Here is a 26,400-nt window from a genome sequence, read left to right on the forward strand (position 1 = left end):
TATGGCCAGCACTTACTTAGAGGGGTTGGTATACGGCAGGGAGATGGCAAACACACTGGCATACTGCTCTGCTGCGAAGTTCCTGTAGAGGTGAGGCAGTCTGGCCAGAGCTGCAACAAGGAGAGCCAGTGAGGGGCCCGACGGCTGGGCAGACATGCCCACAGCCACAACAGGGCTGGGAACCAGCTTCCTGTGCTGTGTGTCTAAAGCCAGCCTTGCCACTCTGACCCGAGAGGGCAGCAAAGGAGCGAAGGTGGCAGCCCACCCGAATATGACCCTGGGCCTTGGTTCCCAAGGCTGCAAACAATGGAACCCTGGCTCCGTACAGAATGCTTTCCACCTTTACAAACCGTTGCAAACAGAAGAAATACGCTGGCCCCAGGTGGCCTTTTACAGAAGCAAAGCCCTGCCCCGCTCCTGCTGTCCACATGCCCAAGGCCTGCTGAGGGCCAGATACCCAGGGACACTGGGAAGGAAGGGGCGAGCCAGGCACCCCCAGCTTCTGGACACCCCAGCCTGAGAGGCCCTCCGAGCTGCGGCTGTGCTCAGGGGACAAAAGGAAGGCTGAGAGCTGGGCAAGCACAGGGCCTAGGGCCAGCCAACGGGTGGCTTCTGGCCACTGACCCTGAGGGGCCAGGAAGGAAAGCCCTCAAGCATGGTGGGTGGGGGGCGCAAAGGCCCTGAAGCAGCAGAGGGGCCCATGGGGCACAGCACACCTACCTGCAGCAAGGGGAGGTGAGAGTCGGCAAAGGTTATTTCAGGCAAGGCGCAGCCCCAGACTCGAGAGCCCACCCCGCTGACACCCATCCCAGCACACACGGGCGCAGCCACAGACACGTACTGGACAGGAACTCGAGGAGCGGGATGGCCATGCTGGCCGTGGCCGAGATGTGTGTGAGCTTCACAACCAGGACGGGCAGCGCCTTGAGGATGACGTCAGGCATCTCCACGCTGCACACGGCCAGGGCCACCACACACTGGCTGGCACAGCGGTAGATGAGGCCTTGCTCCAGGCAGTACACCATCTCCCGCTGTGGACAGCATGATGACTCGCACCAGGCCCACCACAGGCTGGCCCGCACCCGTGCCCCATCCAGAGAGCCCCTCTGGGGAGCCAGGGCCCGGTCTCTCCGCCTCCACCCCAGAGGGGAAAGCCAAGGGCCTTATCCCAGGTCTCGGGGCCCCCAAGCGGCAGCACCACCAGCAGCTGAGCCCCCCAAGCCCAGTGGACAGCGAGGCCTCCCTGACACTTCCCCACGTGCCCCCAGCCCACTCCAGAGCCAGGACATGCTGGGCTCAACTCCCTGGGCTCTCGAATCCCCAGCTGTCTGCCACAGTGAGGCGGCTGGGCCCACATCCACCCTGGCCAAGTCCCCGGGAGACAAGTGCCGGCTCAGGCCACAGCCTCGGGGCAAACCACCTGGGCCCTGGGTGCTTCTGACCTCCTGCAGCCAGCAACCCACCCCCAGTAACACTCTGGGCCTCATGGGTCCTTGGGGAACCTTCAGCCCAGTATGGCCAGCTACCCCAGGAGTGCAGCCATGAAAACCAGGCTGGGCCACACAGGAGGAGCTGAGGCTCCCGTTCCCCAGGAGTGCGAGTGTGCAGTGAGCCCCAAGCAGCGCTGACCAGGAGCGTGGGCTCAGGGCCCACACAGTCCTCGTCCAGCGGCTCGCCTTGCCCTGACCATCCAAACACTTCTGCTCCCTGCTCAATAAGGGCAGGGTGACAAAGACGAACGTTGGGAGCTTAAAGCATGAGGTAATGGCTCCTTGCAGGCCTTGTACCCAGCAGTGTTGACCTGAGGACACAGGCTTTACCATGCGTGCTTGTTGCTCTTGATGACAGACGTGGAAGCAGAGAAGTGGGGGCCCTTGGCCTGGCCAACCTGCTCTCCACACACGCCCAGGTCAGTCAAGAGGCTAAGCACCTACCCTAAAGCTGGAGCAAGGGCAAGCCAGACAATGCTCCTTAAAAAGAAAACGGGGCAGCGTTGGGAGGCCACATTGGAGCACTGCATAAGCCCACACCCGGAGAGAACTCGGGAGCACCAAGGAGTCCAAACATCCGTGGTTCTAGGCTGCGTCAGCCCATGCCTGCGGTGGCCCCAGAGGGAAACAAAGCCAGCTACACTCGCCCTGGCCCAGCACCAGGTTATAAGGAAGACACTGGGCCGCTCTGGCTGAGGTCAGCATCCTGGGGACCAACTGTTCCTCTCCCGCCCGGTACCTGTCTAGTTTTGTCCAAGTAGTTATGGTAAGAGATCAGGGCTGTCAGTACGGGAACCACAGCAAGATGCAGGTCGGTTCTGGAGAAGCCTTCTGGAGTGCCTCGGAGCCGTTCCAGGGTCTTGGGACCTGAAAGCTAACAGCCACGGCCCAGATATGAAGCTCTGTCGGCAGAGAGGTCAGGCCAAGTGGCCGGGGACCCAGGCAGGCCCCTGAGAATGGAAGCCCAGCGGGAGGATGGGCCAAAGGCCTGGGACCCTCCTACTGCCCTTTCTAACCAGCAGTCTGCTTTCTCAGAGCAGCAGGAGGACACCTGTGGACCCGCTAGGGAGACAGGAGACGGGATGCCCGTATCACGGAGCTCCGTGAAGGAGCGGGGAGGAGTCAGGACCCCGTCCGGGCCTGCAAGCTCAGCCCTTTGCTGAGGCCCCTGATCCCCCACCGGTGAGCAGGGATGGGACTATGGGGTCCTGGAGGCCCCTCCTGCGCTCCAGCCAGGGACGAGTCTGAGGCAAACTTGTCTGTGCTACATGTGGCCCCACCCACCTCCCAGGCTCAGTGGACCAGGAGGAGGGCCAAAGTGGAAGGCGCACCATGGAGCAGAGGGCGGCGGACAGCTGGTCGACACTGCATGGCGAGGTAAAGATGAGGACCTTATAGCGCAGCGACTCGGGCAGTTTGCTGAGCACCAGCTTCAGCACCTTCCAGTCAGTCTCCTGCAGCAACGGGAGACAGGTCTCAGAGCTGTGAGCTCCATCTGGGCGGCAACAGGGCTCGGACCTGCTCTCCTGCATGACCTGGTCCTCTGTCCCTGCAGCTCGCACTTGGAGGGTCAGTCCTGGACCGTGGCCACTGCCTCCAGACACCAGGTGGGCAGGAGGCCCAGCTACACCTCCAGTGCAGGCAACTTACCCAGCCCACCACCAGGCCCGGCTCCCTCCTGCTGCTGGAATCTCCCGCCTTCCAAGACTGCCCTCACCCGCCCCCTCACACCCCACGACATAAAATGCCCCCAGCCCTCAGCACCTCCAGAGCCTCCCTGGAGGCACGCCCCACCCTACAATCCAGCTGTTTATCCACACCCTTCACTCTTGTACCACAACCACTTCCCAGAGGCAGAAGGTCTCCTGGGCTCCACATCCAGCTTCCAGCTTCCACTCACTGCCCATGGCAGGCACTCAGCACCCCGCTATGGAACCACTGAGGGCCCTCAGACATGAGCGCCCCCCACAGTCACCATGGGGAAGGGGCTGAGTGCCTGGGGAGCACCCAGAAAGCTCGGTCTGACCCAGGGCCGCCGGGAGCCCGGCCCCTCACCTGCTTCAGACACTGCAGCAGAACACGGAAGAGCAAGGAGTAGGGCAGGGACCCAAGGCGCACGGCAGGGCCCGCAGGCACAGGGCCAGGGGTCCCGGCAGGCGGGGACAGGGGGCCCCCGGCCTTCTTCTCGGAGCTCCTGTCTGTCTCCCTGTGGGAGCGAGCAGGAGATGTGCTGAGTGAGGCCAGAGCTCCCTCTCCAGCAGGCTAAGGATGGACACAGGCCCCGAGCTGCAACCGGGGCTGCCCACCGAGCCCTCTGGAGCCGTCCCCTGCCCCAGGGCCGCCCCAGGGTGAGAGCAGCCAGCCGCCACCCTGCCCCGGGCCCTGGACGTACAGGTAGTCACAGACGCAGTAGGGGCTGAACCTCACAAGCCCGTCTTTGCTGGGCAGGCCCAGGCGGTGCAGTGAGTCGGCCCGCAGCTGCAGCAGGAAGTCAAAGGCCTGTGGAGAGCGGGCGGCGTGGTCCGACAGAGCAGGACACGGCCGCCCAGCCACGCAGGCTCTCGGCAGGGGTGGCCACCCCAACGGCAAACCCGCCCCAATGTCACAGCACCCGTGGCCTCCCCACGGTGCTGGTGATCCCCACAAGAGCTGGGCAACATCGGTCTCTCACCCGGGGCAGTGGGGCAGGGAGCGGATGCCTGGCACCTGGCCAGGCAACAACACATGGCCTTGGGTACTGACAGCAGAGCTCTGCTCAGGACACCCTCGCCCCCAAACACAGAGGGACGTCCCCTCAGGCAGATGCTCCATGAGGGACAGGGCTTCCACCCCAACGACCTCTGCTCACACTGCCGCCAGCTCCCCAGGCGGAAGCTCAAGCCAGGGTGCCCCGCCCTGCCCTCCACCGCCAGGCTCTGGGGCACCAGGACCCCCTGGAAGTCAGGGCAATTCCCGCTCTCCACCCCCATCTCAGAACCCCATGTGACTGAGAGGCACACAGACCACAGGGCAAGGAAGCAGCAGCCTCGGCTGGTGCGGAGGAGGGACCGTCTGCTGCAGACCCCCCCGGGCCCCGCCACCCCTCCAGCCAGCAGTCACTGTGTTCGCCGAGCCGGCTGCAGCTGCTGGGCACCCCGGGCACACACCTGCAGACGGATGCTGCTGGCAATGGGCAGGGTGTAGCTGTGCTTGTAGTGGAGCTGAATGTGGCTGACCAGCGTCTCGTACACGCGTGTGGCATGGCTGGCAGGCAGGGCATACAGCTTGGTCTGCAGAGAGAATGCCGGTCACGGTGAGGGCGGGAGGCTGAGATGCAACTGGGGAGCCAGCACCGTGGTGTCTGGGGGAGCAGCCCGGCAGGCACTGAGGTAACTGGCCACATCTACCGCCCTTTAATACGGACAAACCCTGCGAGCCACCAATGCCCTTCCGGGGCTTCCTTCCACAGGTACTGCCTCTAATGCCCCCCTTGGTGAAGGCGAAACACCAGACAGTCACGTGTCTGTGTTGTCAAAGGGAATCAGATAAGAAATCCGCGAAACTGCCTGACGGCACAGCCACGTGTGGGAGGACCCACGTGCGCTGACAGCACCTTCTCAACACCACGAGGCAAAGCGGGAGAAACTGGGGGTGGGGGGTCACCCCGCACGGCAGGAGGTATGTGTGCCCCGTGCGAGCCCATGAAGGGGGCTGTCCCCTCGCGGTGGGGCGGTCATCCCCGCCCCCTCCACAAGGTCAAGGAAATCTCCCTGAGAGGCGAGGCCTGGGGGGGTGGGCAGGCAGATGGCGCTCAGGGCTGCCAGCAGCCTGGTTTGGGGGAAGGGGTCAGGGGTTACGGGGCAGGGCTGCAGTCCCCTCTGTGGTACTCTAAGCCTTGGAGGAGACTTAAAACATGTATCACTGTACAGACACACACACACACGCTTGACAGCCCCAAGTCTCCAGGCTGGATTTCCAAATGAGAGCAAGACCGTCTCTCCCTCCTTCCCCGCAGTAGGGTTCTGGTCCATCCAGACCACAGGGCTCTCCACGACCCCTCAAGTCAGGACACAGGGAGTGCATGAGGCTCCTGCTGACAAGACGCCCAGGAAGTGCCGTTCAGTATTTGTATCAAATACACTTTAATTTTAAACTTGCACACCAGATAATAAAATTCCACCACGTGTAAACTTCACAGGAAATGTTCTACCATTAACATTTTACAAAGTAGTTGATGAACCAACTGACTCAAACATTTCATTTTACACAATACAGATCCTGGCAAGTGACCTTAAGTAGCACCACAAGGCTTTGCCAGTCAGCGATGGACAGGTGGCGGCCAGCAGAAGCGTCTATCACTACCCTGCTGGGATGTGAAGGGACGGCCATGGTACCAGCAACCCCAGGGATGCCTGCAAGCACACGAGGACAGCCACCGGCCTGGAGAGCAGGCAAGAGCTGCTGAGGGCTGAGGATGCGCGCAAGTGGGCTAATGGACGAAGGACCTGTACCCAGAGAGTGTGAAGACCTCGACAACTCAAGAAAGACCACCCAGCTTAACAATGGGCAAAGGGCCTGAACAGACGTTTCCCCAAAGAAGACACACACACACGACCAACCAGCATGTGGAAAGGTGCTCAGCGTCATTAGTCACTAAGAAAATGCACCTCAAAACCACAATGAGACTTCACTTCCTACCCATGAGAACGGTGACAATCAAAAACAAACAGAAAATCAGGAGTGTGCATGAGGGTGTGGCAAAGACGGAGCCCTCATCCACTGCTGCTCTGAACGTAAATGGGAGCCGACCCTAAAGAAAACAGCCTGGCAGCTTCTCAGACGACTGACTGCCCAGAGTTACTGGCTGACTCAGGAAGTCCACTCCTAAGAGAAATGAAACATGCGTCCACACAAAAACTCATATGAGTGTTCACTGTAGCCAAAAGTGGAAATGACCCGAGCGACCACCAACTGATGAACGGATACCCGCACAACGACCGTTACTCAGCAAGACAAAGGGCCAAGTACTGACACACGCCCTGACACGGGAGAAACGTGAAAGACGTTATGCTCAGTGAAACACGCCAGACAGAACAGGTCGCATGTTGTGTGACTCCGTGTCTATGCAATGCCCAGAGTAAGCAAATTCATGGAGAAAGCAAGCGCGTCAGTGACCGCTAAGGGCTGGGGTGCTGAGGGGAGAATGAGGAGGGACCGCTGATGGGTGTGGAGCTGTTTTGGGGTGACTGTAACGGCAGCTGCACAACTCTATGGACGTAACAAAAACCACTGAACCTCACGCGCTAATGGACGAGCCGTGCGGTACATGCATTACCTCTCGATAAAGCTACTTTACAGACAGCCACACAACCGCGGGGCCAGACAGACGGCAGCCCTCCCCGCCTCCCTGGCCGCGGGGACAGCTGAGGCAGTTCTGCACTGACTCGGGGCCTCGTCCACCCCGCCGTGAGGACTCTGACCTGGCCCCACGGCACCGAGGAGGCAGGACCACCCCCGGGAGTGCACAGGTCCCCGGGGAGCAGCACCCTCGAGGCAGAGCCCACCTGAAGGATGACCAGGAGCCCCAGGACCGCAGTCTTCACATCCTCCAAGGAGGCCGAGTACGTGGCCACATCCCTCTCCTCCAGCTCGGGGGGCGGAGAGAGGGAACGGGCGATCACCTGCAGAGAGAAGACCTCCGCTAAACCCCAGCTCTGGGCTCCCTCAGGCAGCAACCGTCACCTCCGAAGTTCTCAACCAGCGACTACTTTCTCCTCTATTTCTCAGAAAGAAAGGCGCCGTCCACCCCGCCAAGGCACAGATCAGAAACTGCAATGCATTTTAAAACTAAAACAAAACGGTGCTGGTTGTGCAGAAGAGCAATGGATCCAAGCCCGCCCCAGCCAGCCCTTCCTAAAGCCAGAGAGACACGTCCCGGGACCCCAGGCAGCAGGGCAACAGCAAGCCCGGCCAGGCCTCCCAACCCCAGGAGGGAACCAGTCTCAGGGAGACTCAGGCAGTCACTCTGCAAAGAACAGACAGCGGGTCTAGGGAACGCTGCTGCCTGCCGGGCTCTGCCAGCGGGGTCCCAGTGGCGGCCTGGGCCCCCCGGGTTCACGCGGCTCTCACCTTCTCAACAATGTCCAGTAGGCTGTTGAAGTGGTGGGTGTGGCAGCCTTCGGCCAGATCTACAAGCAGCTGAGTGGCCAGCTTCCGGACCTGGTGGTCTCTATCCTCAGGGATGTGGGAGAGCTGCGAGATGACCACTGAGTTGATAAGCTCCTCCTGCAGCAAGCACAGGAGCAGCCCCGTGAGCCTCTGGCCATGGCCCAGACACACCAACACATCATCCAAACTTGAGACAACCCACGGCAGCGGTGTGCAAGAGCTGGAGGGCCCCTACCAGGGCGCTCAGCACAGCCCCTCAGCTCAGGACAATGACAGGTACTCAGTGGCCCAGCGTGGGCAGAGCCCGCGGGTGCAGGCTCAGACGTGAACACGGCAGTGACCACGTCTCCGCTCCCTCAGTGTCACGATTCAGAAGGCGCCCACGCGGAGGGCCCTCTGCATGTACGCTGATATCACGGAGCCCACTGTCATGGGGCCATAGGAGGCGCTTTCACAGAAGCAGGTACAAGGCACTACAGGAGCGGAGAATAAGACAAGGTAGCCCCAACACAAGGGACCCGGGAGCCCAGAGGGCTTCCTGAAAGAGACAGTGCTGAGCCGGACTCTGCAGAGTGAATTCCAGCAGACAGAGATGCAGAGAAAGGGGAGGCTGAGAGGGCAGGCGGGGCCGACAGGTCCCAGGTGCAGCATGCGCTGCAGCGAGGCCACCGTGAGGAAGGTGCTGGAAGAAGGGACACACCCAGCGCCTGAACACCTCTCCTGGAGAAGGCAGCCCGGCGGGCGGGGCTGTGGCTGTTCTGGAAAGAAGGGCAGGTTCTGGCCCCAAACCTAGAGAAGGATAGACTGGAAGGGAAGCAACGCAGCAGAGAGGCAGACAGGGCCTGGCCCCACCCTGGCAGCCGGTGACCCACCCAGAGTCCAGAGGGCGAGCGTGATCACAAAATGAAAAGAAAAAGTCCCCACACAAGTCCTTTTTCCTGAAGGCAGGGGCTGTGCCCTCCTGGCCTCTTAGCCACAGGCCTGGGAGTGACGGAGGGAGGGAGAGGTCAACGAGGAAACAAAGCCTGCCACTGAGGGGCCCCAGCAAGGGCCTCAGGCTGCTTCTGAGGCCAGCAGTGCCCTGCACGCCCGCGGACGTCACCCCGCCCCTGCCACCCCAGGGCTCCCGCGGCGCCCCGACACGCACCTCGTAGAACTGCCTGTTGATGAGCAGCACGAAGGACAGGACGTCCAGCACCTTGATGCGCACGGCGCTGCGTGACTCGTTCCTGGGGGCGGGGCACGCTGCTGGGGCTGGGCAGCTGCACTGGCCGCCGCCTCCCCCTGCACCAGCCTCAAGTCCGAGGGTTTCCCTCTGGGCACCCCACACCCACCCGCCTCCGCGGCAGGCAAGACTGAGGCCAGAGTCTTGCCACATGGACCCAGAGCAGCAACATGCAGACCCAGAACGGGCGAAAGGCAGAGCACCTGGCCCTCAGAGACAGCCTCTTTCCAGACAACCACCCCGCGGGAGGAGCAGGCACAGCAGCCTCAGGGCCCTGTCTGTCCTACTGGAAGACAAACCCTCTCCCACGCAGTGAGAACCGTCACAGTCAAGATCCGGAGAGGAAGGCGCTAACTGCCCCGCTTGTGCGCCCACCTGAAGAACCTCTCCATCAGCAGCTGCAGGTTGTGGATCCAGCCGTCCTTCGCTGGATGGATGGACTGAGCCCTGTAGGTTATTAAGTTTAAAAGGGACGACTCCTGTCAAGAGAAGACAGACCTTGGGTTAAGGAGCCGCTCGGCCCTCCCCAAAATTTTCTCATAAACCCAACCCCACGCTGCTGGCCCGGGAGAACGGCCACTCCAGGACACAGGGAGGGAGCCTATACGATAGAGGCTCTGCTGGCCTCGGTGAGGACTCACTGAAAACCCACATGAAAGCCTTGCATGAGGCTAGCCTCTCTGGTGCCAGAATGGCTTGGGGAGCAGATACGCCGAGCGCGGAACCGCCAGGCGTCTCCCTCCGCGCAGGTGAGCGGAGATGGAGTCGGGCTGTGAGGAGCGCCCAGCCCCGCATGCCTCCAGCCTACTGGTGCCTACAGACACCACTGCTGGGCACAAACCCCAGGGAACAGGAGCCTGCCCGGGCCTTAATTCAAACTCACGGAGAACCTCCCCCAGCCCCACACAGATCCCCCGCCAACCACCTGACCTAAACCCCGGCCCCACCGTGGTGAGGAAAGAGGTGGTCTTACAGGCCTCTGGTCCGCACACCTCTCCACGAGTTCAAAGTATCTCTCCTGCGAGCCGTGAAACTCGTTCTGGTCACACAGCTCCTCCACTGTGCTCAGCAGGTCGTGCACGATGGCGCTCAGCTCTGGGCTGTCCAGGCTCTGCAACACGAGGACCCTGGCACTCAGGAAGGAGCCCAGCTCCCCGCCAGGACTCAGTATTGGAGTCCTCAGCTCAAGGCAGCTGGGTCCAGACTCCGGCCCTCCAGCCGGGCAGGGGGCATGACTGCCCCATGCTGGATGTGCCAGGCCCTGTGCCACTCCTGCCCACTGGGAACGGTAGGTGCCACAGAGCGCTGGCGCTGCCTGCACAGTGGGCTGCCCCCAGGCTCTCGCACCTTCTGGGGCCCATGGTGTGGTCTTCCAGCCCATCCCTCCAAGACTAAGCACTGTCTGAACAGTCAGCACCCATCCCTGAGGGACGGGAGCCCGGGCCCTGCTGAGTTCTGTCCTTCCTCCCATGGGTCTGGCTGCCTGCCCAGTGGCCCAGGCCCGAGCCTGCGCTGTGTGTGGCCACCTCTCCTCACAGCCCCTGCTCGAGCACATCCTTCTTCCTGCTACAGGCAATGCCTTCCTCCAAACTTCCACCAAAGCAGCAGGCAGAAACTGTCTTCACGGTCCACTTGCGGCCATGGAGGTGACCCGGCAGGTTACTCTGTCCATCCTGACTGACATGGCCCCCCACCTCCTGCTCACGTACGACACAGTCCTGCTCCAGCTGACGGAGCACGTTTGGGAAAAACAACCATCTTCAGTGGACCACAAGCCGACAGCCCTGAAAACCATCAGGGGACAGGGCGCAGCGCACTCTGAGGGAGGGCCTCCCGGTCAACCAGTCTGCAGTCGCGGTCCTCCCCATGCCAGCCTCCTGCCCCCTCACCTGGAGCTGCTGGAGCAGGCGCTCGATGATGCTCAGCAGGATGTCCCAGGTCACGGCCTGGAGCTCCCTCCTGTACTTCTTGATGAGTCTGGTTATGGAGAGGACAATCTCGTAGGACACCACCTCATTCGGACAGGTCATGGCCTGGAACACAGGGCACGTGGCGGTCAGCTCCTGCTAGCTCTAGCAAAGGAAGCCCCGGCACGCAGCCCTCCCTCGGAACCTAGCCTGAGACCCTTGCTTCCACACGTCTCACGGGCCACAGAAACAGCACCTCAGGAGCCTGGAAGTATGTGTTCTATGCTGGCTCCAAAGGGCCTGATGGAGCCAGACCGTTCACTTCAAATTCTGGGCCCCAACTCACTGGCCTCATGAAACGCAAGCCCTGCACAGAGAGCATGCCCTCCCCCCCCAGGACGACCCTGATCAGGACACGATGCAAGCCTGGACAAGACCCAGTGCATTCGTTCGTCTGGTAAGCTGAGAAGAGTGCGATCACCCCCGCCCACCAGGATGCCGTGACAACTATGTGAAAACACAAAGTGCTGCAGGTTCCACCAGGCACTGCGGAGACACGAGCTACCATCTCTGGCCTCATTCTAAAATAAGAGCGAGGCTGCCACTGGACCGAGGGAACTATCAAAAGCAAGCACGCAGCTATCCCCAAGGGAATCTTGAGCAGTCCTGATGCTAACTGGCAGGAAATGAAATTCATAAATTGTAACATCTGCTTACAAATGAACCCTTCAAAGGTCCCACATCTCATCCCTACGTGCAAAGCCCCGTCCCTGCAGCAGACTCCAGTCTGATGGGCCCGGCCCAGCTAAGGGGAGCCCCACCCCCCTCTCGCCAGCTTACCATGGTGCGGAAACTAAGTTACCTCATAAAACGACGGCAACACAGATGTTGGGGAGTTCTTGAGAGAATAGAGCCGGTGGGCACCCCAGAGAGCCATGCCAACAAAGAACACGGCTCCTCTCAGCAGCGGTGCGTCCTCCATGTAGGCTCTGAAAGCATCCCGGGAAGACAGGATGTGAACAGAGGGCAGCCCAGCGTCTGCCAGGCTCCAGCAGCTTCTCCAGAGGTCCCTACGCTTCTGAGGTGGCAGCCGAGCAGGGCAAGGGGCTGCGCAGGGGCCCGGGGCAGCACAACCACGTGGTCTGTTCTCACGTGTGCTCAACAGTCATCACGTTGACTGGCTGAGGAGCCACGCGAGCTGCCAGGACACAAAGGCCCTCGGCCTCGTGGTGCTGACAGCCTCGGAGACACAGGTGTGAACCAAATCATCGCGTAAACTAACGCTGGGGACCCCCTCAGGTTACAGCTGAGGAGGAGCCGCGGGACAGGAGAGCAGACTGCTCGGGCCATCAGGGAATCCAGACACAACACTGAGATGTCAAGGACACTCAGAGAAACTCAACCCGGGCAGAAGGACATTCCAGCAAGGCGGACAGTAGCGCAAGGCCCAGGGCGGGAGCAGAGAGGCAGTTGGAGGAGCGAGAGGCTCACAGGCTGGGCACACTAGGAGCCACTGTGGCTTTGGGCAGAGACGGACACTGCCAGATCTGTGTGGCTGCGTGTGGAGGACTGGACTTGTGAGGCCAAGAGTGGATGCAGGAAAGCAGTGAGCGGGTGAGAGCTGAGGGTGGGGAGTGGGGGCCGGGGAGTGGACCGATGAGCCAGCTTGGGGCAGAAGTGACGGGCCCTGCGATGATCCAGCTGCGGGAGGTGAGGCAGGCCTGGGGACGCGGCCCCACTGGAGGTCGCGTGTGGAGGGAGGTCGGGAGCTCAGGCTGAGTGTCCTGACTTCACCAGCAGGAGGAGGACAGGAGCAGAAGATGTGCGCCCTGGCTCAGGGCTCCCTTATGGAGCAGCCCTCCCACCAGCCCAGGAGGCTCCCATCAGCCTGTGCTGGGCCAGAGCCCACACGGGGAGCCTCCCCTGGGGCCCCATGGCCCCCGAGCTGCCCGCACCCTCGCCCACAGGGCCCGGGCGGCCCGCACTCGCCTGTCTTCCATGATGCGGCACATGTGGTAGATGGCGCTGTGGCCCAGGTGGGTGCCCAGGAGGTTGCGCATCAGCTGGGAAGGAACACACTGCCGTCGGACAGGCAGACGCGAGCCCCAGGCCTCACACGGCCACACCCTGCAGGCCTCCACGCCCAGCTGCTCTCCGCCATCTCCTCCCAGATGTGGGTACCCAAGTTTGCCCTCAAAATGCTACCAAGCCCTGGCCTCCACTCAGCCACTGGGAAAGTGCACTGCCTTCCCTCAGCACACCACTGTCTGGGCGCTCCAGGAGTCAGAGGCCATTCACTGCACACCAACGGGCCTTGTCCTGTCCTCAGGCTGACTCATCACCTCCCCTGGGAAGCCCCTGTGGGACGGCAGGGGAGACCCTACCTTCCAGCAAGGTTCACAGAGCTCCTTGACGTTGATGGTGCGGCAGAGAGTGACGATGAATAGGGGGAGGCTCTCGGCTGGCAGACAGTTGTAGCAGACCACAGCATCCAGCACCTGCAGAGACACCTGGGGTGCGGAGAGAGGGTCAGGCCAGCCTGCCTCCTGCCTGCAGGGATGGGACACCTCCACCGGTTCCCACTGATGACGCTTTGATCAGTGATGCTCGCCCTCCCTCTGCCATAGTGGCCCTCCTGGGACCCTCAGAGTCAGTGTGCGTCTGGGAGGCCCTGCTCCATCCTGGTCACACCGGGTCATTCCGTCATAAACCATGACCCCAGAACAGATGTCACCCAACCTCCCTTCCTTAGAGGAGAATCCTGAGGCTCATAGAGGCCAAGCAGCATGCCCGAGGCCACCCAGCTGGTGAGCGGCGGCACAGGGCTTGACCCCAGGGCCCAGGGTCTCAGCTGCAACACCACCTGGCCTGCCCAGGAGGGTGGAAGGGACCATCCCTGGGGGGAGGGGGCCTTAGGGGGTTACTGACCTCTATGTCCACGGAGGACACGGTCTGGACACACAGCAGGCAGACCATGCTGGGGAAGAAGCACAAGACAGCTGAGAGGACACTGCCCAGAAGCTGGGTGGCTCCACTCTACTTCCTCAACAAAGTCAGTTAAAAAGGTGCTTGCCCTCCCTCAGGGCTCCCACCACCCACCCACTGCTCGGGAGCAGGTGTGCAGCACCACGCCCCCGCCTGCAGGCTGCAGTGTTCTCAACACAGCAAGTAACGGTGAACCAGTCACCAGACATCACACACGTCACAAACAGCATGCGGAAAATGGCTCTGGCCATTCCCAATATCTCATTTAATGGTTTCAACAGCTTTATTCACCCTGCAGAGGTAAACTACGGACATGAGACAATGAGACTGTGATCGGGCCAATGTGACTGAAAGGCTTTCTTACTGGACCATGGATGCGATGTATTCATCAAGGTAACAGCTGTTGAATTTGACTAAGTTCACGAGCACCAGGAGGAATTCGGAGGACAGGCCAACGTCCATCCACTGCAGGACAAAGTCCGCTGCAGAGAAGAGAGCAACATCCATACAACTCACTCCTTCCCCAGGAAATTGTGTCCCCCTCCCATTCACTGCTGGAAACCACATCAATGGTCCCCATGGAATGACAGGCAGGCCACCAAGGTGCTGATGGAGGATGAGCTGGAGCCCCAGCAGGCCAGCGAGTCACAGGAGCTCACCAGCACCCAGGTGCATGCAGGGTCTGGGCTGGGGAAGGGACAGCCTTTGTGCATCTGATGCTCACAGCCCTGACCCCTGATGGTGGGGATGCAAACAGGGGTAAGAGTCTAGGAGGGCCTCTCCCCACAAGAGACACAAGCAATACTCAGTTTCTAGCCAAAAAAACTTGGACAGAAAACCTGACCACTGCCTCAGCGTCAGCACCTGTGCTAGAGGAGGGCCGACAGCTGAGGCCCGTTTACTACGTGACCGAACAGCAAGGGCCAAGTCAGGTTCACTTCTTCCTCTGCCCTTCTCTCCCCCCACAGCAGTGACACGAACTCTAAAGATCATGGAAACTCACACCATAAGGACAACTGGGAGGACGGCCAGCTAAGGCAAGGACTAGGAGGCCAGACTGGCGTGAAGGGGAAGGAGGAAGACAGGCAAGGTGGCCCAGGCCCCAGAAACCTCAGGACACTCTGGGCAAGACCCAGCCTGAGGCCTGGGTTGACAGCACGCTCTCCAACAACAAAACTCAGACCACCTCCTGCCCGCCCAAAAGACATGTCCAGGCCCTAGTCCCCAGGGGTTCAGAGCCAGCAGGTCTGGAGCGAAGCCCAGAACTCTGCATTTTTAACAAGCTCCCCAGGAGCTCTGGGAAGCTGAAGCAAGCTGCACACAGGTAAGCAGACCTGGGTGCCGCAGCCCCCTCTTCAGGCCACCCTTGTGAACTGCAGCTCTCCCTCTGGACCCGGAGGCCTTGGGTATCCCAGATTAAATCTGATCACCAAGGCCAGAGAAACCTCACACCCAACCTGGCACCCACCCAGCTCTTCTTCCAAGTAGGTGATGTGTCTCCCATTGTCTGTGAGGGCCTTGAAAACTTCCAGTCTCTCGTGGAGGTCTTCGTTAGAGGGGTAATCCTTGATGACCTTGAAGAAGAGGGCCCTGAGAACGCCCAGGCGGTCCCCCTGAAGACAAAACCATAGGGTCAACAGTCAGGATCCCCTGGCTTTCCCTGGCAGCTGTGATAAGTCCTAGAAGTGCTGCAGGCCCCAAGACTCCCAGCCCTGGGGCTCTGTCTCCCTCCCCTAGGAAGCGGCTGTGAGGGACCAGCTGGGGAGGGGATCAGGCGCGCTGGCCATCAGCTGACCTGTGTGTGGAGCACCTACTAGGCGCCCATGTCTGGACACAGGGGTGGGCTCTCGGCAGGGGTCGATTCAGCCCCACCGAGAGGTGCTCACGGAATGACAGCAACCGTCTAGCCAAGCTGAGGTGGGGGCTTCTCAGAGCAGGGGGCTGTGAAGGTGTGGAGGAAACCAGCCACAAGGAGAGGGAACCTCCCAGGCAGGAATGGCCTGGGTGTTCCAGCAGGGCTGGACCCAGGTAAGCAGGGTCGGGAGGTCAGTGAAAGCAAGACAGCAACGGCGCACTCATGCCACTACACCCCAGAAAAAGAAGGGACAAGCACCCTCACTGGACAGGAGAGGTGGCGGTGGCGTGTGTGGGTCAGAGAGATAGGAGAGGGTGACACCATGTGTCCACACGAGCAGTGCAGCTGCAGGGCCCCGGGCACCGGCCAACCTGTGCAGGGTGCCACCACCAGACGCAAGTCCGGCGTATTTAGCACGCGGCCACCCTTACCTGCCCCTGCACGATGGCCTTCAGCAGAGACAGCACCGCGTGCCGGGCCTCGGGTGGCCGCTCTGGCTGCAGCAGGTCCGAGACGGCCTTCCAGAGTGCTTCTACCGCGTGCTGCCCGGCAGAGAGGGGATGGTGATTGGCGTGCTGGCCCCTCAGCTCAGGGGTCAGTCTCAGGGGACAGTCTCATGGGCAAAAGACAGAGCAGAACAACGTGCTCTTCTGACTTAAACTCACTTCTCTGAAGCCCTCATGTATACGTCACAGCCCACAGCGAGCATGAGCCTGACCAGGGGAACGGCTCCCAAGCTCCTTCAAACCCTAGCTGGTCCTTTAACCCTCACCAGGCCATAGGCTGAGGGCAGGGAGGAGGGCAGGTGGGCCAGGGGGGCTGTCCTGGAGGCCCCCGGAGATCAGCAGGGAGTTCCCAGAGCTTGCTCGGCCTCTCTGGTCAGTCACCAGAAGATGCTCAGAACCAGCAGTGGCAGAGTGATCCCCGGGCCTGCGGACTGACCCAGGAGCCCTGCGCTCTGGCTCCCCCTTGTGTGAACAAGCCAGCTTCGGGCTACTTAGCACCCTACCCCGACTCTGCCTCTGCCAAGTGCTCTGTGCAGGTTCTGGAATCTGCCTTCTAAGTCCACCCAGCCCACGAGGGAACTGAGCCCTTTCCCCAGAGGTCTTCGAATCAGCCTCTCACATCACTTTCCTTTCCCCACTTCAGCCAAGGTTCCCAGACCACTCACCCTTTCCTGCGCTCACTCCTCTTAAGTGGGGGGCTAAAATGTCTTTTAGATGCACTCTGACCAACACTCCAACTGACTCCAGAAACCCCAGAACCTCCCCTCCTCTCTCCCATTCCCTGTACTCCTCCCGATGCAACCTGAGCCCCCAGACTATCCGGGCCTCTGAGGCCAAGCCGTGCATTCACTAGATGGCACCCTGGCCATGGCTCCCCTTTCTGCACTCACACCAACAGCTCTGAGAACCCTGATGCCTATCCTCACATTTATCCCTGGTGAAGTGCAGCCTGCACGTTTCAGATGATCTGCAGAGGACACAGGGGTCACTCTCCCCCAGGCAGATCTAAACCCACCAGGTATGAGACCCACATCTAGTCCTGTGTCACCCGTGCAAAAGCGGGGCGGCAAGGTGAGGGCACAGCCCTTGAGGAACTCTAATGGCAGCACCCCCCCGCCGTCCACAGGACACGGGAAAGAGCCTGGAAGCATCTGTCAGAAATAAACAAGCCTACATCTGTGAGGCTGCTTAATACCACCCAAATGTCTCTTCCCAAAAGACAGAGACTGGCGTGCCTGGACTTGTTCTACATCAAGGAACACTCTCTGCTGAACAAAACAGACATTCCCCTATTGTTCTTTTCTGCAAGTTTGTAATGTGAGAGGACAGTGAGCGTGCATTTCTGTAAACCACCTCAAAACCTGTCCTGGATCTGCTAAAAGAGCCTCACCCCTTGCTCCGCATCTCCACACGTAACTGGCCTCTCAACGTTGTGCTCAGGACATTTCCAGAAGTTTCCCTATCACTAAGTGAAAGAAGTCTCTCAGTCGTGTCCAACTCTTTGCGACCCCATGGACTATACAGTCCATGGAATTCTCCAGGCCAGAATACTGGAGTGGGTAGCCTTTCCCTTCTCCAGCAGATCTTCCCAACCCAGAGATCGAACCCAGGTGTCCTGAATGGCAGGAGGATTTTTTTACCAGCTGAGCCACCAGGGAAGCTCTCCCCATCACTAAGACAAGACTAAATTCCTCAAATGGTGTGCGACAGTTCCTTAGCGACGTCAGCTGTCAGCCCTGCTCCTAGAAAAAGCCAAATCAGGCTCTAGCGCAGCTCACATAAATCTGTCCAGTCACCCACCCGAGACACACCTACCTCTTCGAATTTCTTCGTTCTGGCAACCTCACAGATCTGCCCTATCACCCGGATGCGATTATTGAGGCCACATTCAACACTCAGCTCCTAGAGACAGAGAGAAGGAAAGGGGGTCCCGGCTCAGGCACCAGGTCTCCTTACCTGCGAATCACAGGGCAGTCTAAGAACTGCCCTGTCTTACCAACACTGGAAACCTACAGCAGACCTCTTGAAACCAGGAATCACCAGTTGACCACTCCCACCTTAAGGGAGCAAGAACTTTTTTTTTTCATAGCTACACTTTTTTTCACTTAAAAAATACTCACATATGAAACTCACCGTTATAATGACTTTAAAGTGTATAATTCAGCTTTTAGTATATTCAGTACTTGCAACCAGGTCCACTAATTCCAGAACATTTTCATCACTTCAAAAGGAATCTTCACTCCCCAACCCCTCCTCACCCACCCCAAGCCCTGGCAAAGGCTAATCTACTCTGTCTCTATGGGTTTGCTTATTCTAGACACTTCATATATACGGAATCATATATTAATGTGAGCCTTTGTGATTGGCTTCTTTCGCTTGGAATGTTTTCAAAGTTCATCCATGCTTTTGCACGTTATCAGTGCTTCATTCCTTTTTTTTGGGCAAATAACAGTCTCTCCGTCCTATGGATGTATCTATCACATTTTGCTGACACCTTCACCAACTGATGAGCATGTGGTTGTTTCTTGACTGCTGCTAAGTTGCTTCAGTCGTGTCCGACTCTGTGCGACCCCATAGATGGCAGCCCACCAAGCTCCCCCGTCCCTGGGATTCTCCAGCCAAGAACACTGGAGTGGGTTGCCATTTCCTTCTCCAATGCATGAAAGTGAAAAGTGAAAGTGAAGTCGCTCAGTCGTGTCTGACTCTTAGCGACCCCATGGACCGCAGCCCACCAGGCTCCTCCGTCCATGGGATTTTCCAGGCAAGAGTACTGGAGTCGGGTGGGGGTGCCATTCATTGCCTTCTCCATGTTTCTGGACAGGAAACTTTAAAAGCGCAAAAATTCAACACTATGTATGGGCAAAGCATTGAGTAGGCATGTGCTGGGAGATTCCAACACACGCAAAAGGGTTCTCCCAAGAACTCTCAAATTATCAGTTACACCTGGGCATAATCCTAACCACCTGAGGAGACCGTGGTATTCTGGTCACATCTAGTGAAACAGATTTTCTTAACATCAACATCGAATACTAACTCCAGTGTGCTGGACCAAGTCCCCAAGATCCTGACTTCCTGAATCTACAGAGGAAAACCATCACCACCATGGTGCTGGGGACAGCAGCCCCACAGAACGGGGTGACAGGTCAAACTCAGCCTTCCCTGCACCTCCCATTCAGCAGAGAAGACCCAGGCAGCTCACTCACTTTCAGGATTTCCGCGGTGATGATAAACTCAGTCTGTTTGCCCTCTGCAGACCTGGGATTTGGCCGTGGAGTCCCCAGTCCCAAAAGAATCTTGAACTTCTCCTTCAAGCCTGAATCTTTGCTTGCTGGCTTAGCCATGCTGGGCAAGGACGCACCAGAGGACTCCTCTGTGCCGAGAATCAGGCAGAGACCTCAGGGACGGCTCTGCCCGCCCGCGAACCCTAGGTTCCCGGTGGGCACGACCTTTCTTCCTCCCACAGCCCCCGGGAGACCTCCACCACAGCCAGGCGGTCCCGGCCAGAAATAAACCCGTGAAGGGCCCCCCAGCCGTCGGCCCGCGCCTTCTGACTCAGTGCGTGCGGTGAGGGAGGGGCCCCGGGGGCGGCCACCGCGGCGTCCAGGGAGCCCCGACGTCTGCCGTCTCTCTTCGCCCCGTGTCGGGGAGGTCTGTCGGGGGGACGCCAGGAGCAGGAACCACCCCCCCCCCTTCCCCCGCACCCGCCTTGGACTTAAAGCCAAGGAATGCTTGGAGCTCCAGGGTCAGCCTGAGGTGGGCGCGCCCGAGGGCCGGGCGCGACACCGCGGGGTCCGCCCCCACCGCCTCAGCGCGGAGCAGGCCTGGAGGGGCAAGCGTCCCCCGCCGCCCAGTCGGGGCTGGCCACCCTGCGGGCCGAGCCGGCGCCAGCGGCCCGGACGCCGCGAGCCACTCACCACTCGCTCCGCACCACTCGCCCCGCCCGCCGCGCGCCGGGCTGTCCCGGGGCGGAGAACCCAGCACACCCCCGGCCCCAGGCCGCCGCCGGAAGCGCGACCCGAACTTCCGGTCGTGGGAGGGCGCCGAGGGCCGCCGCAGCGCTTGCTGGGAGACGTAGTCCTGGGCCGCTCTCTGGCCGGAAGGCCGGGCGAGGGCCTGGTCACGTGGGAAGGGCGCAGGGGCAGCCGGGAAGTGTAGTCCGCAGGAATCCGCCATGAACGCGGCGGGAGTGAGGATGGTGGTGACCCGCGCCCGGAGCCGGGGGACTGGGGCCAGCCTGAGGCGGGGTGGGGAGAAGGCCGCGCCGCTCCGGAGCGGAGAGGCGGCTGCAGGTAGCGCCGCGCCCGAGGTGGGGCACAGGAGGAGAGGCGGGGAAGGGAACCTGCAAAGGACTGGAGGCTGGGGTCCCGGTCGCACGTGAGGGCTCCGCGCCGCGAGGGCTGGTACCCAGCAGCCTCGAGCAAGCTCCTGGGCTGCACGTCGGGGGACAGCGGGGCGGGCCGTGAGTTCCCGCCTTGAGCTCGGTTCCCAGCAGACAGGGGCTAAGTTCGTACATTCCCATCTCCTTCGCCTACATCCTGTTCAAGAAAGTCCTCCCAGCCCCACTAGCATGCCCTAGGGTACGCCACTTGCGCCAGGCTGACTGCGAGGCGCACTGGCCCTGTCCTGAGAACTGCTTCCAGCTCAGAGGTCCCAGCCTGATGTTTTCTGCCCCTGCTAGAGGGTTCCTCTGAGAGAAAATGGAAGACGGTTTGCTTTTCCTTACCATTTACATCTGTGCTAGAGACCTACATGTTTCCTTATTGAGGGCTTACTTTGGGACTCAGCGATAAGTGAGGATGACAGGGCCCCTGCCCCTTGTCCTGCCTGGATGTCTGCAGGATTGGCCAGAGGAGGAGTCTCACAGACACCCAAAGCCCCCAGGGGTAAGCCCAGACAGACAGGATGACACACTGGGCAAGAAGCATGGCGGGGGCACAGGCACAGTGGGCAGGAGCTTTGATGCCAGGGCAGTTTGGAGTTCTTCACGAGCAAAGAGAAAAACCAATGAAAGATTTCCAACAGGAAGTCACACGACTTAATCCAGATTTTTAGAAAACTCTCTCTGACAGCGTCGAGAGTAGAGCGGGGGCTGCCATGGTGGAGGCCGTCACTAGCGTCCTCATGTGCGGCAGTGGGCGTAGCCAGAGGGCCAGCGCCATAAGGAAGGCTGACCTGGCCCAGAACATGTGCCATAGAGGCCAGTGCACCCCTGGCTATAGCAGGTGTTTGTTGGGTGATTGGTGAACAAACGACACGGGATGAGATGGCAGGTAGGGCAGCGCCCACACCTAGTGGCACTTTTTGCAGAAGAGAGGAAAAGCTACAGCCCCGTGAAGCGTCGGCGGAAGGCACGAAGGCTGAGCGTGGCCTACGAGGCCTCAGAAGGTGAGGGAGGCGAGGGGGCTGAGCGTCTCCAGGCACCATCCTGGCAGCCTCAGGACTGGCGGCAGCAGCTGGACAACATCCGGACCATGAGGAGCGCGAAGGACGCGCCCGTGGACCAGCTGGGGGCTGAGCACTGCTTTGACCCCAGCGCATCCCCTAAGGTAGGCAGGGACCCATCTGCCGGTGACCTCTTCTGAACAAGACACTCGCTTCCTCTCAGGCTTCTAGCAGGGACAACTGGCACAGCAGGGGTGTTGGGTAACATTGGCTCAGAGAGGGAGTTCCTTATACTTCACTGGCCCAGAGCCTGGTCCTAAGACCAACCTGATTCCAGTCCCAAGTCTGCTGCCTTGTGACTAGGGCCTCAGTTTGCTTGTCCGTGGAGTGAACTGCAGCATCCTTTGCGAAGCGATCACAATAACAAGCGTAACCGAGCAGTGTCGAGCACTGGCGTCACGCCAGGTGCGGTTCTGTAAGCCTCACAGTGATCTTACAAAGCACCTGCGGTTATTTTCTTCCTAAGTGGAAAAACAGACCTAAGCCAGACACCACACACACCCCCTTGGCCAGGCCCGGGGTGACACGTGGAGATGAGTAAAGGGCTTGGCTGGGGCCTGGCCCATGGTGAGCACCCAGGACCCGCCACCACCCTGGTCCCTGTCCCTGTGCAAGCAGGTGCGGAGGTACCAGGTGCTGCTGTCCCTGATGCTCTCCAGCCAGACCAAGGACCAGGTGACAGCAGGTGCCATGCAGCGGCTACGGGCCCGGGGCCTGACGGTGGACAGCATCCTGCAGACGGACGACAGCACTCTGGGCGCGCTCATCTATCCCGTGGGCTTCTGGAGGGTGAGCCAGCCTGTGGCCAGCAGGCCTGGGGGCGCCACTGGCTTGCAAAGATGTCAAGGAGGCTGAGCAGCTGCGGGGGGTGGGCATCCCTGGCTGTGAGTTTCCCCTGGAGCCCCATCCTGCCCTTGCCTCTCTGACCAGCCCACAGAGGGCTGGGCGGTGGGGCCTCAGTCCAGACCCCAGAGCTCCTTGGCCTTTCCTGTTTGCAGCCCACCCCTTCCTTCCTCCCCCTCCCCGCCCAGCCTCCTGGCCCTTCCCTTCCTCGCTAAGGCTGCCCACCCACTTAGCCCTTTGTTGACTTGGAGCCTCCCTGGAGTGCACGGCCCCTCCCCTCGGGAGCAGCGGCAGGGAGTGCAGGGTGGCGGGTGGGCGGGGCTGTTTCCCCTTGGCACTGGCTTGGGCTGCAGTTTGTCAGATGGGTTTTAAATAGCCCTGTCCACTCAGACCCAGGATGGGAACTGCCCTGCTGGCCTGGAGGCAGGCGAGGGAGCCCCAGTATCCAGCCTTCCTTCCTGAAGGTCCAGGTGCTGTGGAGCCCAGCTGCTGACATGGCCGGCCCTTCTTAGCCTGCTTGGTCTCCCGTGGAGAGTGATGGGGCAGGGGGACTCAAACCAGACCCCACACACTTGTCCTGGGGCCCAGGCAGGTGGGAGGTAGGCCTGCACTGGGCCTCCCTTGTCCTTCCTGCTGCCCTTGACAAACAGGTGCCTCTGAGTGTGTCCTGGACCGGTGATGGGTAGCTCTGGGCACCTGGGGGTCTTCTCTGTGCTTCATCCTCCCCAGTCAGGAGATACCCCTGATCTCCAGGGCTCACGCCCTGCAATCTTTCAGAGCAAGGTGAAGTACATCAAGCAGACCAGTGCAATCCTGCAGCAGCGTTACGATGGGGACATCCCAGCCTCCGTGGCAGAGCTGGTGGCGCTGCCTGGCGTCGGGCCCAAGATGGCACACTTGGCCATGGCGGTGGCCTGGGGCACAGTGTCAGGCATTGGTGAGTGGAGCGCACGTGAGGCGGGAGTGGCTGGTTCCAGGCTTGCTGGCTGCTGTCGAGGTTCCCCACGTCCCCAGCTCAGGTCTCCTCGTTCACAACTCAGCCCAAAGGGTCAGGAGCAAGGCCGCCCCACCCAGAGACGGGTACTGACTGGAGGAGCTCCTGTTTGCCCAGCACGTGTGGTGGGCTGAGCCCCAGGAGAGGCCCGTGGCCAGCTCGGGACTGTGCCGTGTGAGTGAGAGAGACATCAGACAGCTCCTCACTCGAGGGTAGAAATGCTGACGGGGCATGCAGGGCACCTCTGGAGCCAGCCTGGTCTGGGGAGTCTGGAGGACTTCCTAAGGAGGTGATAAATCATCCAAGAGCTGAGTGGTGAGGTGGGCTGGCCAGGCCAAGAGGAGGAAGTGCGCTCCGGGCAGAAGGAACAGCGTCTGCAGAGCCGTGGGGCAGGGGAGAGGCCAGAGCATGAGGCTCTGGGATGCACATGGACAGACAGGAGATGGGACCCCAGGGGGTGGGGGCGGCCCTTCCTGGAATCCTCTCCTGGGTCCTTGTGGCGCATCCTGGCCTTGGAGGAGCTCCAAGTGGAGACAGACCCCAGCGTTGGGGTGGGATGGCCGCTTCAGATCTTTGCCCAGTGGGTTGGGGCTTCCGAGGCCTCACGGCACAGGCCTAGTCAGCCTGGGAACCAGGCCTTGACCCATGACCCGTCGTGTGCCTCCACCCTGGTGCTTCTCAGGGGCTTGTGCAGAGGAGCCAAGAGAGGCGATCGGGAATGCCCCAGGGCTCCTGTGGCTGGTGCAGCCTGCCCCTGGGCTGGGAACCCCTTCCTTGCACTGCCCATGGGAGGAAGAGGGCTACGCCCCCCCACACCCCACCCCAGGCAGGAGCTCAGAAGCCCTGAGTACGGGAGCCCAGAAGCCCTGAGTACAGGAGCCCAGCCAGGGCAGAGCCCCCCACCCCCACTGGGCTCCCGCGGCTGGCAGCCGCTCAGCAGACACTCGAGCTTCTCCTGGCGGCTGTCCTCGGCTACCCGTGTCCAGGAGCGGGCGGGCGGGTCTGTGGGGGAGGGCCCACCCTCAGCTGGACCGGCAGAGTGTGAGAACTGTGTGGTTCGCGGTTGTCTGTGGACCCGGCCAGCTCCAGGGCGACCCTGGCTGGGGCGGTGCACCCTCCTAACCAGGTGACCCTGGGCGAGGCACTTGGCCTCTCTGAACTGGGCTACAAAGTGGGGGAATCATTTGCTCCCGTTAGTGGCCCAGAGGTGCAGAGCCCTCTTGGACCAGCCCCGCAGGGGGCTCACAGTGCGGTGCAGCCCTGGGTAACTTAAGGGAGTGGTTACCTCCATGTTACAGAGAAAGCAGCTGAGCCTTGGTGACCCCGGGGTGTGACTTCTCCATTTACCTGCTCTCCCTGAGCCCCCGGGATGCCTGTCACAGCTGTTGGGGGAGGGCTGAGCCTTTTTCCAGGCAGCTAGCAGCAGAGAGTACGCCTGCCTGGCAAATCCCATGAACAGAGGAGCCTGGTAGACTGCAGTCCATGGGGTCGCTGGGAGTCGGACACGACTGAGCGACTTCACTTTCACTTTTCACTTTCATGCATTGGAGAAGGAAATGGCAACCCACTCCAGTGTTCTTGCCTGAAGAATCCCAGGGACAGCAGAGCCTGGTGGGCTGCCGTCTCTGGGGTCGCACAGAGTCGGACACAACTGAAGCGACTTAGCAGCAGCAGCAGCAGAGTACTCTTGCCTGGCAAATCCCATGGACGGAGGAGCCTGGTAGGCTGCAGTCCATGGGGTCGCTAGGAGTCAGACACAACTGAGCGACTTCACTTTCACTTTTCACTTTCATGCATTGGAGAAGGCAATGGCAACCCACTCCAGTGTTCTTGCCTGGAGAATCCCAGGGACAGGGGAGCCTGGTGGGCTGCCGTCTCTGGGGTCACACAGAGTTGGACACGACTGACGCGACTTAGCAGCAGCAGCAGCAGCAGAAAAGTGAGCTGCTGCAGGAACACACTTTCTTGCTTTCTCTTGGGCAGACACGACGTGGGGAGGAGGCCCCACTGAACAGGTGTTCCAGCCCAGCCGCCGTGGCCGGTCAGGGGAGCAGGGGCTGCGGCCAGGTGGACGGCAGCTGCAGCTGTCCTGGCCGCGCTCGCCGCTCCATCCCTGACGGTGCAGTGGCAGGTGCTGTCTCTGCGGGCCTAGTTGCTGCCATCCAGCCTGGCACCCACGGCCAGTGCCAGGAGGCACTGCTGCCTGCACCCCGTGTAGAAGGCCAACACTTCTGGGTCGGGCTCCAGCCCCTGCCCAGCCACAGGCCCAGGCGACCCTCTGTCAGGCCTGTGCAGTTCTGGGCTCTCCTCAGAAGCTGGGGGGGTCAGGGGAGGGGCCACGGGGACCCCCCACCCACCCACGTTGGGAGCCACGGGCAGGGATGGGCAGTCTGGCCCAGTAAGCCTGCCGAGTGCTCACCCTGCCCCGTTTCCAAGCAGCAGTGGACACACATGTGCACAGAATCGCCAACCGACTCAGGTGGACCAAGAAGGCAACCAAGTCCCCAGAGGAAACCCGAAGGGCTCTGGAGGAGTGGCTGCCCAGGTGTGCCCACCACCATGGTGAGGTGGGGCGGGCTCCCTCAGGTGGGCTCCCTCCCTCCCTCCGCACTGATGACTCCCACCCCCACAGGGAACTGTGGAGCGAAATCAACGGCCTGCTGGTGGGCTTCGGCCAGCAGACTTGCCTGCCTGTCCACCCACGCTGCCAGGCCTGCCTCAACCGGGCCCTGTGCCCAGCTGCACAGGGACTCTGAGGGCCTGGGGCCTCTGCCCGGCGCCACTCTGGCCACTGTCTGTCTGTGCCTTTGCTGGGGAGCTGTAGCCTGTTTATAATAAAGCTTGGGGGTTGTTTGTAGTTAGGGTCTGGCTGAGTTGTACCGGGGCGGGGGCAAGGGGCAGGCTGGAAAGCACACGCGTGAGCTGTGTGCACACCCATGCTTACATGTGTCTGGAACAGGGCGGCCTGGGAGGCTGGGATGGGGATGTGACAATCTGGGCTGCGTG

General features: G+C 60.8%; 2 protein-coding genes across 17 annotated transcripts in view; one reads left to right on the forward strand and one right to left on the reverse strand.

Moving 5' to 3' along the window:
* Nucleotides 1-20,178, reverse strand: part of TSC2 (TSC complex subunit 2) — a 30,916-nt gene extending 10,738 nt beyond the window's left edge. For 11 of the 12 annotated variants that reach the window (XM_006076833.4, XM_044936191.2, XM_025274593.3 and 8 more), the window contains exons 1-23: nt 20,030-20,178; nt 19,319-19,485; nt 17,931-18,017; nt 16,041-16,151; nt 15,223-15,367; nt 14,119-14,236; nt 13,698-13,746; nt 13,154-13,279; nt 12,759-12,832; nt 11,632-11,758; nt 10,752-10,895; nt 9,836-9,973; nt 9,238-9,341; nt 8,785-8,866; nt 7,599-7,754; nt 7,034-7,150; nt 4,637-4,759; nt 3,883-3,989; nt 3,546-3,696; nt 2,822-2,944; nt 2,230-2,364; nt 842-1,031; nt 17-110 (exon numbers count right to left, since the gene is read on the reverse strand). In XM_006076833.4, coding sequence (XP_006076895.2) covers nt 17-110; nt 842-1,031; nt 2,230-2,364; nt 2,822-2,944; nt 3,546-3,696; nt 3,883-3,989; nt 4,637-4,759; nt 7,034-7,150; nt 7,599-7,754; nt 8,785-8,866; nt 9,238-9,341; nt 9,836-9,973; nt 10,752-10,895; nt 11,632-11,758; nt 12,759-12,832; nt 13,154-13,279; nt 13,698-13,746; nt 14,119-14,236; nt 15,223-15,367; nt 16,041-16,151; nt 17,931-18,017; nt 19,319-19,456 — 2,639 coding nt within the window. In that variant the 5' untranslated portion in view covers nt 19,457-19,485; nt 20,030-20,178. The remainder of the gene's footprint in view (nt 1-16; nt 111-841; nt 1,032-2,229; nt 2,365-2,821; nt 2,945-3,545; nt 3,697-3,882; nt 3,990-4,636; nt 4,760-7,033; nt 7,151-7,598; nt 7,755-8,784; nt 8,867-9,237; nt 9,342-9,835; nt 9,974-10,751; nt 10,896-11,631; nt 11,759-12,758; nt 12,833-13,153; nt 13,280-13,697; nt 13,747-14,118; nt 14,237-15,222; nt 15,368-16,040; nt 16,152-17,930; nt 18,018-19,318; nt 19,486-20,029) is intronic. The other variant, XM_044936192.2, reaches the window with a different exon arrangement.
* A 70-nt stretch (nt 20,179-20,248) lies between these two features.
* Nucleotides 20,249-26,251, forward strand: NTHL1 (nth like DNA glycosylase 1). 5 transcript variants are annotated; one of them, XM_025274599.3, is made up of 7 exons: nt 20,325-20,404; nt 20,881-20,998; nt 21,423-21,661; nt 22,176-22,346; nt 23,154-23,337; nt 25,834-25,939; nt 26,027-26,251. In XM_025274599.3, the coding sequence occupies exons 2-7, from the start codon at nt 20,944-20,946 to the stop codon at nt 26,148-26,150; spliced, it is 879 nt and encodes a 292-aa protein (XP_025130384.3). In that variant the 5' UTR covers nt 20,325-20,404; nt 20,881-20,943; the 3' UTR covers nt 26,151-26,251. The 5 variants fall into 5 exon arrangements, with proteins under 5 accessions (XP_044792128.1, XP_006076898.1, XP_044792130.1 ...); XM_044936193.2 differs by lacking the exon at nt 20,881-20,998 and having other exon boundaries at nt 20,249-20,404; XM_006076836.4 differs by lacking the exon at nt 20,881-20,998 and having other exon boundaries at nt 20,249-20,404; nt 23,178-23,337.
* The last annotated feature ends 149 nt before the right edge of the window (nt 26,252-26,400 follow it).

The sequence above is a fragment of the Bubalus bubalis genome, chromosome 24, assembly GCF_019923935.1.
Source record: "Bubalus bubalis isolate 160015118507 breed Murrah chromosome 24, NDDB_SH_1, whole genome shotgun sequence".
NCBI lineage: Eukaryota > Metazoa > Chordata > Mammalia > Artiodactyla > Bovidae > Bubalus > Bubalus bubalis.

Bases quoted from the DNA above. Each gene is read 5' to 3' on its own strand.
- NTHL1 (XM_044936193.2), top strand. From the start codon at position 20,287: ATGAACGCGGCGGGAGTGAGGATGGTGGTGACCCGCGCCCGGAGCCGG. The intron at 21,662-22,175 runs GTAGGCAGGGAC...CTGTGCAAGCAG, and splicing joins ACCCCAGCGCATCCCCTAAG to GTGCGGAGGTACCAGGTGCT. The intron at 22,347-23,153 runs GTGAGCCAGCCT...CCTGATCTCCAG, and splicing joins ATCCCGTGGGCTTCTGGAGG to GGCTCACGCCCTGCAATCTT.